General features: G+C 48.6%; 1 protein-coding gene across 7 annotated transcripts in view; it reads right to left on the reverse strand.

Annotated features, from left to right (window-relative positions):
• Positions 1-15,513, reverse strand: part of UBFD1 (ubiquitin family domain containing 1) — a 32,512-nt gene that overhangs the window by 16,775 nt on the left and 224 nt on the right. For 3 of the 7 annotated variants that reach the window (XM_072751348.1, XM_072751351.1, XM_025983784.2), the window contains exons 2-6: positions 15,071-15,409; positions 13,928-14,136; positions 10,662-10,727; positions 10,406-10,511; positions 6,510-6,592 (exon numbers count right to left, since the gene is read on the reverse strand). In XM_072751348.1, coding sequence (XP_072607449.1) covers positions 6,510-6,592; positions 10,406-10,511; positions 10,662-10,727; positions 13,928-14,136; positions 15,071-15,409 — 803 coding nt within the window. Of the gene's footprint in view, positions 1-73; positions 4,031-6,509; positions 6,593-10,405; positions 10,512-10,661; positions 10,728-13,927; positions 14,137-15,070; positions 15,410-15,513 lie in introns of those variants that run through there. The other 4 variants (XM_072751350.1, XM_025983783.2, XM_025983785.2 and 1 more) reach the window with 4 other exon arrangements.

The raw sequence follows: 15,513 nt of genomic DNA on the forward strand, positions 1-15,513 counted from the left end.
GCCCATCCCAAATATCGGTCAATCCCCAGTATGGATTAGGCGCATGAAAAATTGGAAGGAAAAGGAGACGCAATTAATTATCAAACTTTAATTGATAGGCTAATCTTACAGGATAAACAATAAGACAGCTAGTCAAGGTTACACTTTAAAAAAAAAAAAAAAAAATCCAGCAGCGCAGATCTAATAGACTAAATACGTTCATCTCCTCCCAAACAGGCATTTGATTTAAAAACAGAAACCAGAACAGAGCGCACACCACAAGGAAACATGGTACTTACGTATATCGTCAAATAATTCTGCAGAACTCTTTAAGAAAGAAAAGGAAAGAGGTTTTTTTTTTAGAAATTTAGAAAGCAGTAGAACCACCCAGCCTGGCAGGTAGATGTGCCAGATGTTCTGCACTTTGGAGGGCTCCTGACCACCTGTAACTTCAGAGAGGCCACCCGGCCCTATTAGGAAGGAAACAGGTACCAATCCTGACTGGAAAGGACTTCCTCACAGAGCCTTAAGACAAAGGGACCACCCTTTTCCAAGACAACAGGCATGAACAGAGCAGCAAGGAGCAAGAGAAAGGTCTCCCCCAGAAGACGGGGTGGAAAGAAAGCCTGCCCTACACGGCCCTGGCACACGGTGTCTATCCCTTCCCCTTCGCTGCCCCAGCAAAGAACGGGAAGGCCAAGTGCAAGAGTCCAGGATGGCGCCTCCAGGCACATGGTTAGGAAGAGAAAGAGGAAAGCAAGTCCCTTCTGGCTGAAATATGGCAACTTTTTCTGAGATGTGGCAAAGTGGCAGAGTCGGTCTCTTTGGCCCTCCGTAAGGTAGAGCAGCAGCTAAGGAGGCTACTAAGGCCTCGCCATCCCCCGCAGTGTCCACCAGGGCTCCCTTATCTCAGTTCAACCATGCCAAAAAAGAGCCAACACTACTTGCCAAAGGCCCCGCTTCAATTAAAATACTTCATCCCAGAGAGTCCAGCAACTCACGAGTCTGCTTTTCAGAGGCCCAGACGGACAGAGACAGAGCTGCGCAAATCTGCCTGGGCCCTGGCCGGGCTACCTGGTAGTGACTCTGCCAAGTGGCCTCAGAGAGGGAAGAAAGGCCTGACATCTATTAGCCAAAACCTGCAGGAGGAGTGCCAGCACAGACCCTGGAAGAGGCAGCAGCCCTCAGAAGGCTCAGAGAAGCACCCTGCACAGAAGAGATGGCAAGCCTCTAGCCTGCTCCCTGCATGCAGGAGCTCCTCCTGATGCCACCCACCTGCATGTCTCCTGCAACGGCAAGGGAGGGCAAGACCCCGGGGAAGGAGCCCGTCCCCCTCCATAGGGAAGGAAGTGCAGAGAAACAATCCTGAGGAAAAACGAACACTGTGATGCCTCCTATGGGGATGAAGACTTCCATTTACTAACATGGATTTAGGCAGTACATTCTGGACCGTAAACAAGGTTAAGGAAGAGACCGCTCACGGGACCGAGTGACAAAACCTTGAATACTGCTGTGACCCAGACGTGGATCTAAGTCAAATACTTCTCCCAGTGGCTTCTGGTGCTGTCCACCTCTGCTTTCCCGAGGGCTCCCAGCAAGGTCTCGACGCAGACAGGGTCAGGAGCCAGAGCTCAAGATCGTTCTAGCAAATTTACTGAGCTCTGTAAAGCAATACTCCAACGGCTCTGTACGAAAAGATGTCATTGACATTATTATTTATATATAGTATCTTGAAGTAAGGAAAAAGCACCATTTTACGTAAAAGAAAAAGGCTCACACAGGCTTTGGTCCTGTCTAGAAATGACAGCAGCCTGAGTGAGAAGCAGTTTGGCCCTTGGGGAGCAGGGAGACAAAGGGACACACGCTCTCACTGGGAGGAAGGGAGGGCAGACGGCACGGGCACCCACCAAACAGGGCAAACGAGGAGACTGGCGGGAAGGGCCTCTGAGAGAGCAGCACTGCGAGGCCAGTCTGGGGACGGAGACACTGGCTTCACGACAACAAAAATGGGTGTGTGTGGCATTGTCAGGATACGTCTCCAGGACAGGGGCGCTGGCCAACAAAAAGGGCAGTATTCAAACCAAGAGGACCCTCTGCTTGCTACGTGATCATTTCCTCTGCGGGCCTGTCCTGCAGAGGGAGGCTCTGACAAGTAGCAAAGAAGCCCTTTTCTCCAGGAACTGCAGGCCAACGAGGACAGAAAAGCTGCAGTGACTGCTCCTTCTTCAAGGGATGACAAACAGGCAGTTTCTTGGATGCTACACTTCACATATGGTACGTGTGCCCCCCACAAAAGCAAGAGTAGGTTTCCCCGCCCAGAGGTATAACTGGGCATGGGCTACACCGTGAAAAGCACAAAGTCTGTCTACACGGGCTGGATTCCTGAACTACAGCTTGGAAGGGAAGGGCGTAGAGTATCATCATTAACTGGCTCACAAAGAATAGTCATCTTAGGCGAACACATGCTAATTACATTTCACAGAATGAGGGGGAACAGCCTAGAATCCAGAATGTGAAGTTTGGAAAATCTTTCGCCAAACCTTACTATGAGAGTCTGCAGCCAGGGAGGGGAGAATTGCAAAGACAGCCAGCAGAGAAACAGCAAAGAGCACAAAGGGTATCATTCACCAAGAGACTCGCCCTCGTGTCAGAGTCGATCGAGCCATAAGGAGACAACAGAAGCTCACGTGTACCAAGAACGTAAGGGCTAAAACCAGAAGAGGGTGAGCTAATCACGAAAGCAATTTATCCCATTTTCGATGTTTAAATACATCGGCCGACCCACTAGGTCAACATGTCTTTTAATTGAGAAAGGCAGCATCTCTGAACCTGGGATGAAGGACACTTGAACATAATGCATGAGCAGAAGGACCAAATGGAGAAGCACAATTGAAATAATCATTGGACTGCTTAAGAATTTCTCAGAACTTTGAAAGAAAGAAAGATCTGGGCCTGTGGCTCTATGGCTGTAGATACGGTCTTCCATCCAGCTCCTCCTAGAAGAGGCGTCTGTCAGCCCGGGAACTGTGGCTTTTAGGCAGCGTAGCCCAGGCACACCCATGCCAGGTTGGGCCTTGAAGCCAAACAGTGAGGGCACTGGACAACCAGGATACCAGCAGACACCAGGGCCCAAGGGGCAAGACGTTTAGACAGGAGTCGCTGTAAGATACTCCGCTGCTCGACAAACAGCACAGCAAGCGCGACAGCTCCCTGTCCTAGACCAAACAGCTCTTCCTCTCCCACCGCGCATTCTCAAGCAGCAGCATGGTGGGAGGAAGGCCAGGAGAGGAAGCTTTGATGAGGTACAAAAACAGGAACTGACATCTTTGGGTTTTTGAAACAAAAATTCAAATCTAGGAAATGAGAACATAAAAAAGGGAAAAGAATTAAATCTGAATCAATGGACAGAAAAATATGGCTTACTAACCCACCCTCATTTTGCATACAATTTTATACGAAAAGGATAAAAACAAAAACCCAACTCATCACAACGCAGTCCAAATGTTTGCAACCAAAGATTTATGAAAATATTTCAGTTGAAATTGTTTTAAAAAAAATTAAAAGGAAACCAGCAAGCTTTTGATCATTCCTTTCTAAACAAAATTGGTAGATCTACTCTCAAACACACTTAAGAGTATTCCACACAATATGTTCGGAACTCAGATTTATTGATTTCCACCGTGTTGACTTTAAAAATGGTATGAAGCTGACTGCCAGAAAAGGGAACCGGCGATTTTAAGTTAAAATTAAGCTAATGGTGAAAGTACATCACCTCTGGCTTCAGTCACCACATCGCCTTAGAGTGGATATAGGTTTTTTGTTTTTTTTTGTTTTGTTTTGAACAAAGTCCCAGAACTCTGAAATCCAGGGATGCTGCAGGCCTCTCCCAGCAATGTCCTTCACTTTGGGTCAGTCTCCTGGGCCAGAGGTGAAAGTGCTTTCAAAAATACTGCCACTTCCCCAGCACAGTGTCTTTGATTGCATCCACATATTGAGTTGGGACCCAGTACACCCAGTAGTAAGAGGCTTCCGTGGGGCCCAACTGAAACGCCTGGAAGGGAAAAAGGAAAACCAAGCGGTACTTCAGAGGTCGGGAGACTGAGCAAGCAGCACGACAAACATGAGGGCTGAGAAGTGAGTTAACTAAGGGAAGGGAGAAACTGCACATGGAGAGCATTCTCCTGGTCCCCCCCACGCTCCCCCCAAAAAAGGTGGTGGAGGGTTAAGCATAGCCGACCCTAAAGCAGTGGCTCCCAAACATGAGTGTGCATCAGAACCATCTGAAGGCTTATTAGAACAGACCGGTTGGACTCCACCCCCTAGAGTTTCTGATTTGGGAAGGTCTTGGGCCTGAGAATCTGCACTGCTAACAAGATTCCCCAGTGATGTCATCCTTCCTGATCCAGAGACCAGTTTGAGAACCACTGCCCTAGAAACACTGTCACACATGCACAAAGAAACAGATCGGAGTGCTCACAGTAGCACTGTCAGGACTGGTAACCACCTGGAAACAACCTACATATCCATCAGTCAGGGAATGCAAAATTAAAAGTGACGTGGCCTATTCGAATGAATGCGGGATTATTTTTCAAAGGCATGAACTGAATCTACAGTTAATACAGACAGATCACAATGTTGAACCAAAACCAGCAAGTTGCAGAACGATACATACCATGATACCATTTACGAAAACTGAAAAAACACAAAACAGTACTGTATCTCGTTCATGGGCTTATACGAACACAAAAGCAGAGAGCTGGAAAGGATTCACGTGAGAAATCATGCTCATGGTGATGGGGGAGGGGAAGACAATGGGGACGTAATCGCTGTTGGCAGATATTCTTTTATTTAAAAAAAAAAACCGTTTAAAAGCAATTCACAAAATATTTACAAGTCATTTCTTAGTGATGGATATATGGGTTTGTTCAACTCTCCTCTGTTCTCTTCTGCATTTTTAAATGTTTCTCTAAGAATGAAAAGCACAGCCATCCCTCTCTAATGTGAGCTAGGATACCATTAATCTAGCTACTGAAATGGCACCTGCAAATTGAGCAAAGGACTTTCATTCAGAAAGAGGTTGAGGTGCCACTTCATGGCACTGAGGAAAGACAAGGGACGATCACGACCACTCTCCACCAGAAATCACCCGATAGATAAGCTTCTGAACTGAGTATTAAAGTGTTAGCCATCCAAACTGCTTTCTTAAAGGACGTCTGAAATGGTCCGCTCAACTTGTTGGGAACCCCACTCCCCCCGCTGCCTGAAAAGTGGGGCTGTGAATGCCACAGGGCAAACAGGTAATAGGAAAGACCCAAAAGGGAGTGAAGGGGCTCAGCTAAAAACATCTAGAAGCCGACTTTGTCAACAGGAAAAATCACCAAGTAGGCAGAATGAATCCGTCTGCCACCCTTTAAGGACGAGGGGTGAAGGGCTGCCAGAGGGCCTGCAAGCAGCCCCCTGGACGTTGCCACTCCCAGGACATCCAGGAGCCCTGCTGCAGCCTGGGGCCTGCAACCCCAGCCAGGGCCTGGCTTTAGCGCCTCTGAGCGGACACACACCAACAGGGCAAGGGAGGGGACCTGTCTGACTTTTCCCTCGAGCCAGGAGACCTGCCATCCTCCCAGAGAGAACCTCCAGAACTCCAGCCCCCTTTCCCTGGGATCTTCCAACACCTCCCTCTGCAGGGGACTTTTCCAATACCGATGCACAGGTCAAGCCACTTGCTGCTCCTTGTTCCTGGAACGGGGCCGACACAGCTACAGCGCTGTTGGCTGCCACTCAAATATCTGCCTCCCCCCAGCTTACTACTGGCTCAGGTCGGGTCCCTGTCATAGTGATCATAGTGACTTTGGGGTTCAAATAACTAAACTGGACTCCAAAGTGGCCCCTCCTAACAGTGCTGGGAAAATGCAGGAGTTTGCCTAAGCTGCTCCATGCACTGCCTCACTGAATTCTTGGCTTTGTTCTGTACAAACCTGGGGAGTGCCTCCAAACGTTCTGTCTTGGAAAGAATAGCCTGCTCTCTTTAGAGTACACCTCCATGCAAATGATGACCATGGACCCCCTCCTCCCCGTGGTGTCCTCAGCCACGTGATGGCTGCTGCCTGAGAAGAGTACCACTTCCACGGAAGGGGACCACCCGGTGTCCTCACAAATGCCAAGGCTAGTGGGAGATTTTGTTTTATACACAGGACAAAAGTTAAAATGAAAACCCACAAGCCAATCCTCCTCTTTGTGTTTATTTTCCTGATCTAAAGACAAAAATATTACATAGAAGAGGAAGGTAAAGATATAAAACATATCCCCTTTAAACTGATGGGAGGGGAGCGGTGGGTGTTGCAAAATAAACTTAGGAATAGATCACAGATTGAGTTCAAAGGAGATGAAGAAAACGTGAGGGTCTTAAAACTGCATCTTCTGAATATTGAGCTCACTTCTTCAGTTAAGAAAGCTCAGTTAGAACTCCATTCCCTGCTAGCTGAGCAGAAGCAGGAGTGCAGTGAGAGGCTAAACCACGCCGGGCTACTTACCATCATGTGGTAGTCTTCATGTCCTTCGATAGGTTCACTGACCACATTTTTAATGGAGCCCATGGGCAATTTCTCAGTCCGCTCTAGTTGAGAGGGATTACAGTGATTACTCAAAGGCCCTCCTGTCCACTCCTGTGACTCTGCAGTCCCTCATCAGGGCTGGTGGCTCTGGGGATCTACTGTAATCACAAGTCTCCCACGTGCTCTAAGGACGATGGGACGGGGTCTTCTGACCCGTGCACCCAGAGCTTTGCCTGGCTGTTGGGAACTTCTTGGGAGCAAATGGGGAACAAGACTTGCCCAGGGCATATATTAAAGGTCTCTGGGAGCAGAGTGAGCACCTTCCTGGTGGTATTTTTAAAAGTCTGGCAATTTATAAATACCCAAGGATTTCCACTGCAGCCTTCTTGCCCGAGCCCCATGTTGACTAAGGTCATTGGCGCCTGGGGGAGGGACAGTCAAGAGGACCAAGAACAAAGGCAACAGCATGCCCCCGTGGATCGCAGGGGCAGGGAGTGCTTAGGGCTTTCAGACTAGTCTCTATCCCATCCTCCTCCTCACTTGCCCTCCCACCCACCGCCCCATTCCCTCTCCCAGTTCCCCACCCTCCATAAACACACACCTGAGAAAGTGCTCTTAAACATTTACAACCTTTCATTGTACCTCAAGGTACCACTTATCATGGGTGGAGGGGAGCAGAGGACATTTTGCAGCAAATTTAAGGATGGCAAGTAAGAGAGAGGTGGCAGTGAAGGATGGCAGAAGTGAGAAGAGCCCGTAGAAAGTAAGCCCAGTCCCACAGCGTGGGGCAGGAGGCAGAAGGGGGGGCGCAGTACCTGCGCTACAAGAACCCACCCCCCAGGAACAGCAGACACAGCAGGGATGGGGGAAGTTCTCAGCCAAGTTAAATCAACTCAGAGAAAACCCATTACAGCCTCTGCATAGAAAAATCTGGAAGAGGGAGAATCTGCCAATGGAGGAGTTGACAAAATGGACCCGGAATTCAGAGGTCTGGGTTCTAGTCTAGCTGGTGACTGGAGACGTTTGACTTCTAGCCCATGGGCCTTGGTGTCTGAAAAACGGGTAGTGGGGAGAACGGACGTGAAGATGTCCATTCAGGTTGTGACTTTCAGTGGCTCTAAAACAGTGACCCACAGGCAGGACCTGACCAGCAGCTGTTTTTAAGATCAAAACTGTTTAAAACACCGGCCACCTTGAAATGTCCAGAGATTTCACTCAAAAAGATAAATTTCTGGCTTCTCTTAAAAACCCCATCCTGGGCCCACATTCCTGAGTGACAGCAATAAGCTGGATCAAGCTGGACAGCCCCACTATGCACAGGGCACGGGCTCCCCCGGTGGTTCCTCCCATCTGCGTTTCCTGCCTAAGGCTGATTCTACTAGCTTGGGAGCTAGAGGCTGTGAGAACTACCTCCTCCACAAGCCACCACCGAGAGTCTAAGCTGCAAGGAGGAACCCCTGAGTGTCACTGGGTAAAGTGCCCTCCACACCCCTGCCCCCACCCCAAGAAAGAGGCCAACGAGCTGCTGGGATGGTCACTTCACAGCAGCTTCTTGCCAGTGGAAAGATGAAGCCGGTGGCTGGCGGCCAACTCCCAGAACAAGCTGTCCTGCTGGGAGGGTGCTTCTGACACTCAGATGCCAAGACTCCTGGGCCAGTGAGAACACTGCCTGACATTATGCTGGTCCAGTGATCTGTTCGAGTGCAAACCTCAGCCTTGTTGCCTGTGAACACAGTAGTCCTAAGCCACGCTCCTGGTGAGAAAGGAGGCTTTCAAAAGCTTGGAAACTCCAACATGTCAAGGTTCTTTCAAGTGCCTTCTTGCCAAGGAAGATAAAACCTCCACCACAGGTACGGGAGGTTCTGGTTCAGGCGTGAGGTGAGGTCGGGTTTCCTACACAACCTCCTAACAGGGCAACATTTCCCGAGGAACCAAAGAGCACTTACAGGCGTAATCCTCATCCGGCCTCCCCTGCAGGCCTCCGCCACTGGCCCCCATCCTCCCAGCCCACAGGTGACTCCTTGTACCAGCCCTAGCAGCTGCCTTCCATTAGACCGCCTGGGAGAGAAAGTGGAGGTCAAGAAAGAGGCAGGCAATGGGGAAGTCAGCGAGACAACGGAGAACTAAGCCCAATCGCCTACAAAGTCATGGATGAGGAGGGGTCTGAGAGCAGCAGGGCAGCTCAGGGTGAGGGGAACAGAGCATGTACCCAGGGAAGGATTCGAAGGCCCACTGGAACACGAAGGGAAGCCCTCACGTGCTCTGCAGCACTTGCTCTAACCACGAAGTTAGAAGCGAGGGTGAAATGAAGGACACACAGCAAGTTATCACAAAATCATGAGAAAACTCCTGCGCTTTTGGCACTTTGGTCTTTGTTCACTTTAAGAACCAGCCTAGAGCGACAAACGAGAATGCCTGGGTCGGCATTTGGAATGATAAAAACACTTCACATCCCATAGCCCCACTGATTCCGTTTCAGAAAACTTGAGGTCCCGCTTGAAGCAGAGTCCTACCGGATGGTCTGTCCCTAGAACCAGCTAACCTCATGTGACGGGACCCCCTAAACTTCTCTTTAGCGTTTACCTCTAACACTGAACACCTACAGTGCTGACAAGAATCAGGTGAATTAGGCACGTTCGGTTCCCTCCGGACAAATGAGTTAGGGAGGAATGAGTGCTCTGGGGATGTAAATGGAACACTCTATGAACAGAAGCAGGAGGACTTCACTTGGAAGGTGGGAGAGGAGTCGGGGACGGCTTCATTAGGAGAGGACATTTAAGTAGGGCTTTGGGGGAATCTCTCAACAACAAGGAATGGGAAGAAAGCATTCCAGGCAAGGGCCTGGTAGTAGCAAAGATGCTGGGCCGTGCAGAGCACGGTGAAAACTGTAGGCTGATGCAGCTGAAGCCCAGAGCGTGTAAATGGGGCAAGCGGGGCAGAAGGCCAGGTCCAAAATTTGACAACACTGGATGCTGCGTTTAGGCATTTGAACTTGGCCTGGAAGAGTCAAAAGTTTTTGAGCAGGGTAACCAGGGAGGAAGACAGGGAGGACAGAACAGAACACAGGGCAGGGAAATAGGTTAACTTGCTTTAACAAACCAAGTTTAAGATTGCAAAGAGGCTGAACTGGCACAACAGAGTGGCAAAAAAAAGGGACACAGATAATTTTGGAGTGTAACTGACAAGACTTTGAACCGTCTGGGGGAACAGTGGGGGAGGATAGTCAGAAACAGTTCCCAGCCAACAGCAAGCAGCAAGCCCGTCCCACTAGGCACAGGCAGAGGGAGGTAGAGGCAGGCAGAGCACAAACAGGGAGGGAAGGAGGGGCAGGTCCTCGGTATGAGGAAAACATACCTAGCACGGGGACAGACTCTGACCTCCAGGGGTCAGGCAGGTGACAGGACGTGAACAAAGCTGATTCCATACAGAGTACGCGGACAGGAAGCACTGTGGCATGGCTCATCTGAACCTACTACTTGGCTCCAGCTGATCGCTGCCAGGTGAGAATGCAGATCCAGAATAGCTAGACCTTTTGTTTTGTTTAGTTTTCAAGAGAAGCCCCAAAACCCCCACATCAGATCAAGTGAAATTTCTTGGTTTTTACAGAATGTGCAGAAATCCAAAAATCTCTGGGACCTCTGGTTTTGGGTACAGAGTGAAGAGCCACTGTTGATGGATCGGCCCTGACAGAAGACTGAAAAGAATGAGGGAAAAGGGTCCAAACAGAAGGTGAGCCATCTAGAAGCAAAGACAAAAAGCCAAGAGCACGCAAAGCACAGTGAAGAGAGATTTCAGGAGCATAGTTGCACCCAAGACCAAGTGCTGCTGGGTGCCCGAGGCAGCAAGCCAGGAAGGGGCGGAGGGCAGGAACCTACCTTTAGTGCCGATCCACAGCTGGTCTTGTTCTAGCTTGAAGGTGAGCCTCACTTTGCCTCCGGACTTATTGTACATGCCAGATAAGGGTACCGTCGGCAGGCGCTCCTGAAGGCAAAAGAACACAGTGACAGAGACCGGAAACAAAGACAAGGAAGGACAAGGCACAGGACATGGGGACATGATCACAGGAACCTCAGGAAGGCACAAGCGAGGACTGATTCGTTTTCAGAATGCTCATGAAGGAGTCCAGCTTACCTGGGCACCCTTAACAGATGGCATCACATCTTCGGGTTTTCCTTTATCCAACACTTTCCTGTGTTGCTATAACGTAAGTCAGAAAAAATCATCAATCAAACAATTGACGGCATCTTAGTCATGTTACTAACTTTCCGAAAAAGAGGAAGAAAGCCTTTGTGTTTTGGTTCAAAAGCTTTTAATGGGTACAGATTATGGGTTCTCTGACATTAAAGAGCAGTGCTGTCGGGCAGCAAGGTCTCTGATGATAGAAATGTCCTACATCTGTGCCATCTGAAATAGCAGCCAGGAGACACTTGTGTCTGCAAAGCTCTTGTAATGTGGCTAGGATGACTGAGGAATTAAATTCCCAATTTTACTGAATTTTAAGAAGCTTTATGTGGCTGCCATTTTAGACATCAAAGTTCTAGAGCAACTGAGGTTTCCAGATTACTCATTCAAATAAACTCTATCCTCTCCTCTGACAAAAAAAACAAAAACAAAAACAAAAACAAACAACAACAAAAAAGCCACTGAAAGGCATAAGCATTAGGCTAAAGGGAACCACAAAGGGTGTTGTACTCCTGGTAGGTACAAAATGACAGCCATTTCCGTCAGCTGAAACTCCTAGAGAAACTTATCACAATGCTGGTAGTCAGCCTAATTGCCTACAAGGGGCATTTCCTCAACATATGGAAACCCAGACTACTGCAGAAGTCAGCCTCACCCTCAACCTCAGCTAAACAGAAAGCCAGGAGAGACATATTTTCAAGAAAAATGTCCATTACTCTGCAGACTGAAGTTAACAAGCCTCTGACTCTGTCCTCCCGGGGGGGGGGGGGGGGTGTTGAGGCAGCCTTGTTAAGGTTTGTCATTAGGCTCACAGCTCCCTAAAACAGTTCTTGAGCAGCCCAAATGCCTGAGCTTGTCTCCTCTCCACCTGTGGCTTTCTAGGTCACTATTTGGTAAGGCCGAAACCATGGAGCAGTGAGTGGGTGAAGAGAGGGAACTCCACTGAATTTAACCATCACGTGGTAATGAGCCACTTGCAGCCCTCACTGGCACGGCAGAAACCTTCTGGCAGGGGGATACGCTCTGCTGCCAGACTGCTAGCAGAAGCTCCCCCTACGTTATCAGCCCCAGATTCCTGAACACGGTGACAAGACGCCAGGAGAATGGGTCCCTCTCATTAGGCCACATAACTGGCCATCTACAAAACAGAGCAGCAGAGATTAACAGCTTAATTCGACTATTTTGCAAGCACCTTTTGAAATAATTTTCTCTGCACTGTGGAAAACAACTGAAGGCTGTTAAGCTGCCATTGGTAACTCAAAGCTTTTGTTTAAAAAGCATGTAATGGGGACGCCTGCCTGAGTGGCTCAGCAGTTGAACGTCTGCCTTCCGCTAGGGCGTGATCCCGGGATCCGGGATCAAGTCCCATATCTGGCTCCTTGTAGGGAGCCTGCTTCTCCCTCTGCCTGTGTCTCTGCCTCTCTGTGTGTCTCTCACAAATAAATACATAAAATCTTAAAATAAATAAAAATAAAAAGCATGTAATGCTCCAAGGGTGTGATCAGTGGAACACACAGTCACCCCTGACAAGCTCACATTCGACAATTTTTTTTTTAAGACTTTATTTATTCATTCATGAGAGACACAGAGAGAGAGGCAGAGACACGCAGAGAAGCAGGCTCCATGCAGGGAGCCTGACGTGGGACTCGATCCCAGGTCTCTAGGATCACACCCTGGGCTGAAAGCGGCACTAAACCGCTGCGCCACCCGGGCTGCCCACATTTGGCAATTTCATATACTTGGCAGCGAAAACAGATAAATGGAAAAGTCAATTGGTTACATTTTGATCTCATATTTGAGGGTGAAAAGGTCCAAATAAATACATTTTGGATGTTAATACAGGCTCACAACTCCTTACCTAAAACCCTACAGACAGGGATCCCTGGGTGGCGCAGCGGTTTGGCGCCTGCCTTTGGCCCAGGGCGCGATCCTGGAGACCCGGGATCGAGTCCCACATCGGGCTCCCGGTGCATGGAGCCTGCTTCTCCCTCTGCCTGTGTCTCTGCCTCTCTCTCTTTCTGTGACTATCATAAATTTAAAACAAAACAAAACAAAACAAAAAAACCCTACAGACAGATGTTTTAGATTTTTATAAAACCCAAGTCTTACAAACTTTATAAAGACTACAAAGTTTAAGAACACCTTATACATTATCCTCTACAGGATCCAGGGCAGCACCTTATCATCAAACACATTAACATTTCTATAGCAAACTATGAATATTCACACTAATTCTGGTCAAGTTTTGGAAACATGCATAGAGAATTATGGGCCTATAACACAAAACTATCCTTCTCACACTGTTAGCCATATGCCTTGGTGCCTAGGGTCACTAAAACTGATCTTGGTTCAAACTGATCTACTCTGAACAAGCAAAACAAAACAAAAAACGAAAAAACCCCAAATTGGTTTACTCTACTCAGGAACAGGTTGAGAATATCTGTTTTCCTGGAAAACTGCTAACCATGGTCGAGAGGTTCCATGACAACAGAGCGGGGTTTGCTGGGTGGTAAGACTGCAAGTAATGGTTCTTCCAAACAGTCCCCCCAGTAGTGAAATACTCTCACTTTTCCTAATTACAAAAGGAATTTTAATGGCTACAATAAGCACAAGACAAGGCTGGATCTCTTCCATCCAAAGTGAGCAAAAGAATATGAAAAAATCAGGCCCCCAATTCATGGACCAGGAGGAAAAAAAAAAAAAAACCAAAGCTGGTGTAGTTATGTTCCTAGTCAGCTTCGTTTGGCTTCCTGAAAAAATTAGTTTTAGAGGAACCTCTGAAAGATGCTGAGTTCGATGGCTATCCAGAAATGGCTTGTTGACTTGGGGGAAACCACAAACCAAAAAACAAATGTAAGCACTTGTACAACATGTGGGGTTAATTCTAATTCTGGTGGCATTTTTTTCTGGCACTAAACAGGAGAAAAACTCACATCTGATTCCTTTCAATACCTGGTCTGAAGCCTGCCTTTACAAAGATCTTATCCTAAAGTAAATAGACTTGAGACACACTGACCCGCCAGATGAGACAAAGTTGCAAATCTCAGGTACTTGTCACCTTCACTCAACAGCCAGCCGCACCCAACTGCTGCCATAAATTTCCATCATGGGCCCTGTCCGAAAAGGAGCTTATTCTAGGGAGAATATAACCAGCCAAGGCTCCAGAAGACAAAGCCTCAAACTTCCCAAGACTAGCAATCACATGACAAACTCACTTTCTGCCTGCAGAGTGGCTCCTTCTTGTTCTCTTCCGCCTTTGCATCCTGCTGGGCAGCATCTTTGGGTGTGTTTACAGCTAAAACATCATTTATCGTGGAGCCAACCACCATGATCTTGGCTCCGCTGGTCACTTTTATTTCTCTCAACGTCTTATCCTCAGGGACAAGTCCCTTATACATGACTTTCTGCATGGCAGGAGGGAGACCTTGGGAAGAGGTAGGAGACAAGTGAAAGGAAGGGATGAAAAATGTATCTAGACCACAGCAGTGTGGCAACAGACACAATATTTCCAATGAATATTTGCCACCATATTTGCGCACTCGGGCAACTCACAATCTCTCTGAGCCGGTTTCCAAAATTTTATATTGTGAAGGCAATATATCCTTGTGTGTGGACTCCTCTTAAGGATTAAGGAATAAAACAAACAGAACACCTAGCGCAGTATCTGGTACTAATTGTTCAATACTATTAGCTATCATTCATTCCAAATTGTTTCTCAATCCTCTGATCACGCAAATACTAAGTGAGAATCCACAGGCCTAAGTGATACAGAAACCGGTAAGGATAAAGTTCTTATCTTTATGGAGCTAACAGGCTACACAAAACCTTAAAAAAAAAAAAAAAAAAAAAATCATTTCAGCAGGCAAAGTGCTGTAAACAAAACAAAACTAAAAACTAAATAGGAGGATCTGTGAAAGGGCCAAATGACAGTCAACAGCAATGCTTCCTAAATTTCCCTTATGAGAATCACCCGAGACATTTGCTAAAAATACATTTCTGGCCACATTCCAGAGCCACTGAATCAAACTCTCTAGGGAAGAGGGTTTGGAAGCTGTAAATTTAACATGTGCCTCCGATGATTTTCATTAGAGATGTTTGGGGCACTGATTTATAGGCCTGGGCCTAAGATTCGGACCTGGGCTTGAATTTCAGCTCAGCCACTTCCTAGCTCTTTGATCTTGGGTCTCATTTTCCCCATCTGAAGAATGGGAATCCTGCACTTACCCCGGAGACCTGTTCTAAGCATTAAGGAAGCGGATGCCAAGAGGGTGGTCAGTGCGTGCCCACAGTAGGAGCACTAGGAATCCGCAGGCGGGGTGGGGAAGGCTGCCCGGCGCTGACAGCGCCGCGGCGATTACCTGTAATCGAGTGAATCTTCTGTTTCAGCTCGGAACCTGTGCTGTCCAGGGGGAACTTCACGTCGTGTTTAGTCTTGTTCCAGATGATCTTCAGGTCCACCAGCTCCCTGCCGGCGCCGCCGCCGGCGTCTTCGCCGTTGCTGACCGAGGCCTGGGCCGCAGGGTCCCCAGGGGGCTGGGCCGGGGCTGGCTGCAGGTTGCCTCGCGCCGCGCAGGAGTCCTCGGCCGCCGCCGCCGCCGCCCCCGCCGCGGCTTCGGCCTCCACGCAGTTCAGGGGCCGCGCGGGGGCCTCGGTCGCCACCGTCTCGGCCTCCGTGTCCATGCCAGGTTCCTCCATGCCTGCAAGGGGGTTAGGGGGTGGGCGCTCGCCGCAGGCTGGGCCTGGGACCGAACCTTGCACGGGCGCCGCCGAAGCTCCCCTCCCGAGCCAGGCTACTCCCCAG

Source organism: Vulpes vulpes, chromosome 3, assembly GCF_048418805.1.
Source record: "Vulpes vulpes isolate BD-2025 chromosome 3, VulVul3, whole genome shotgun sequence".
Classification (NCBI taxonomy): domain Eukaryota; kingdom Metazoa; phylum Chordata; class Mammalia; order Carnivora; family Canidae; genus Vulpes; species Vulpes vulpes.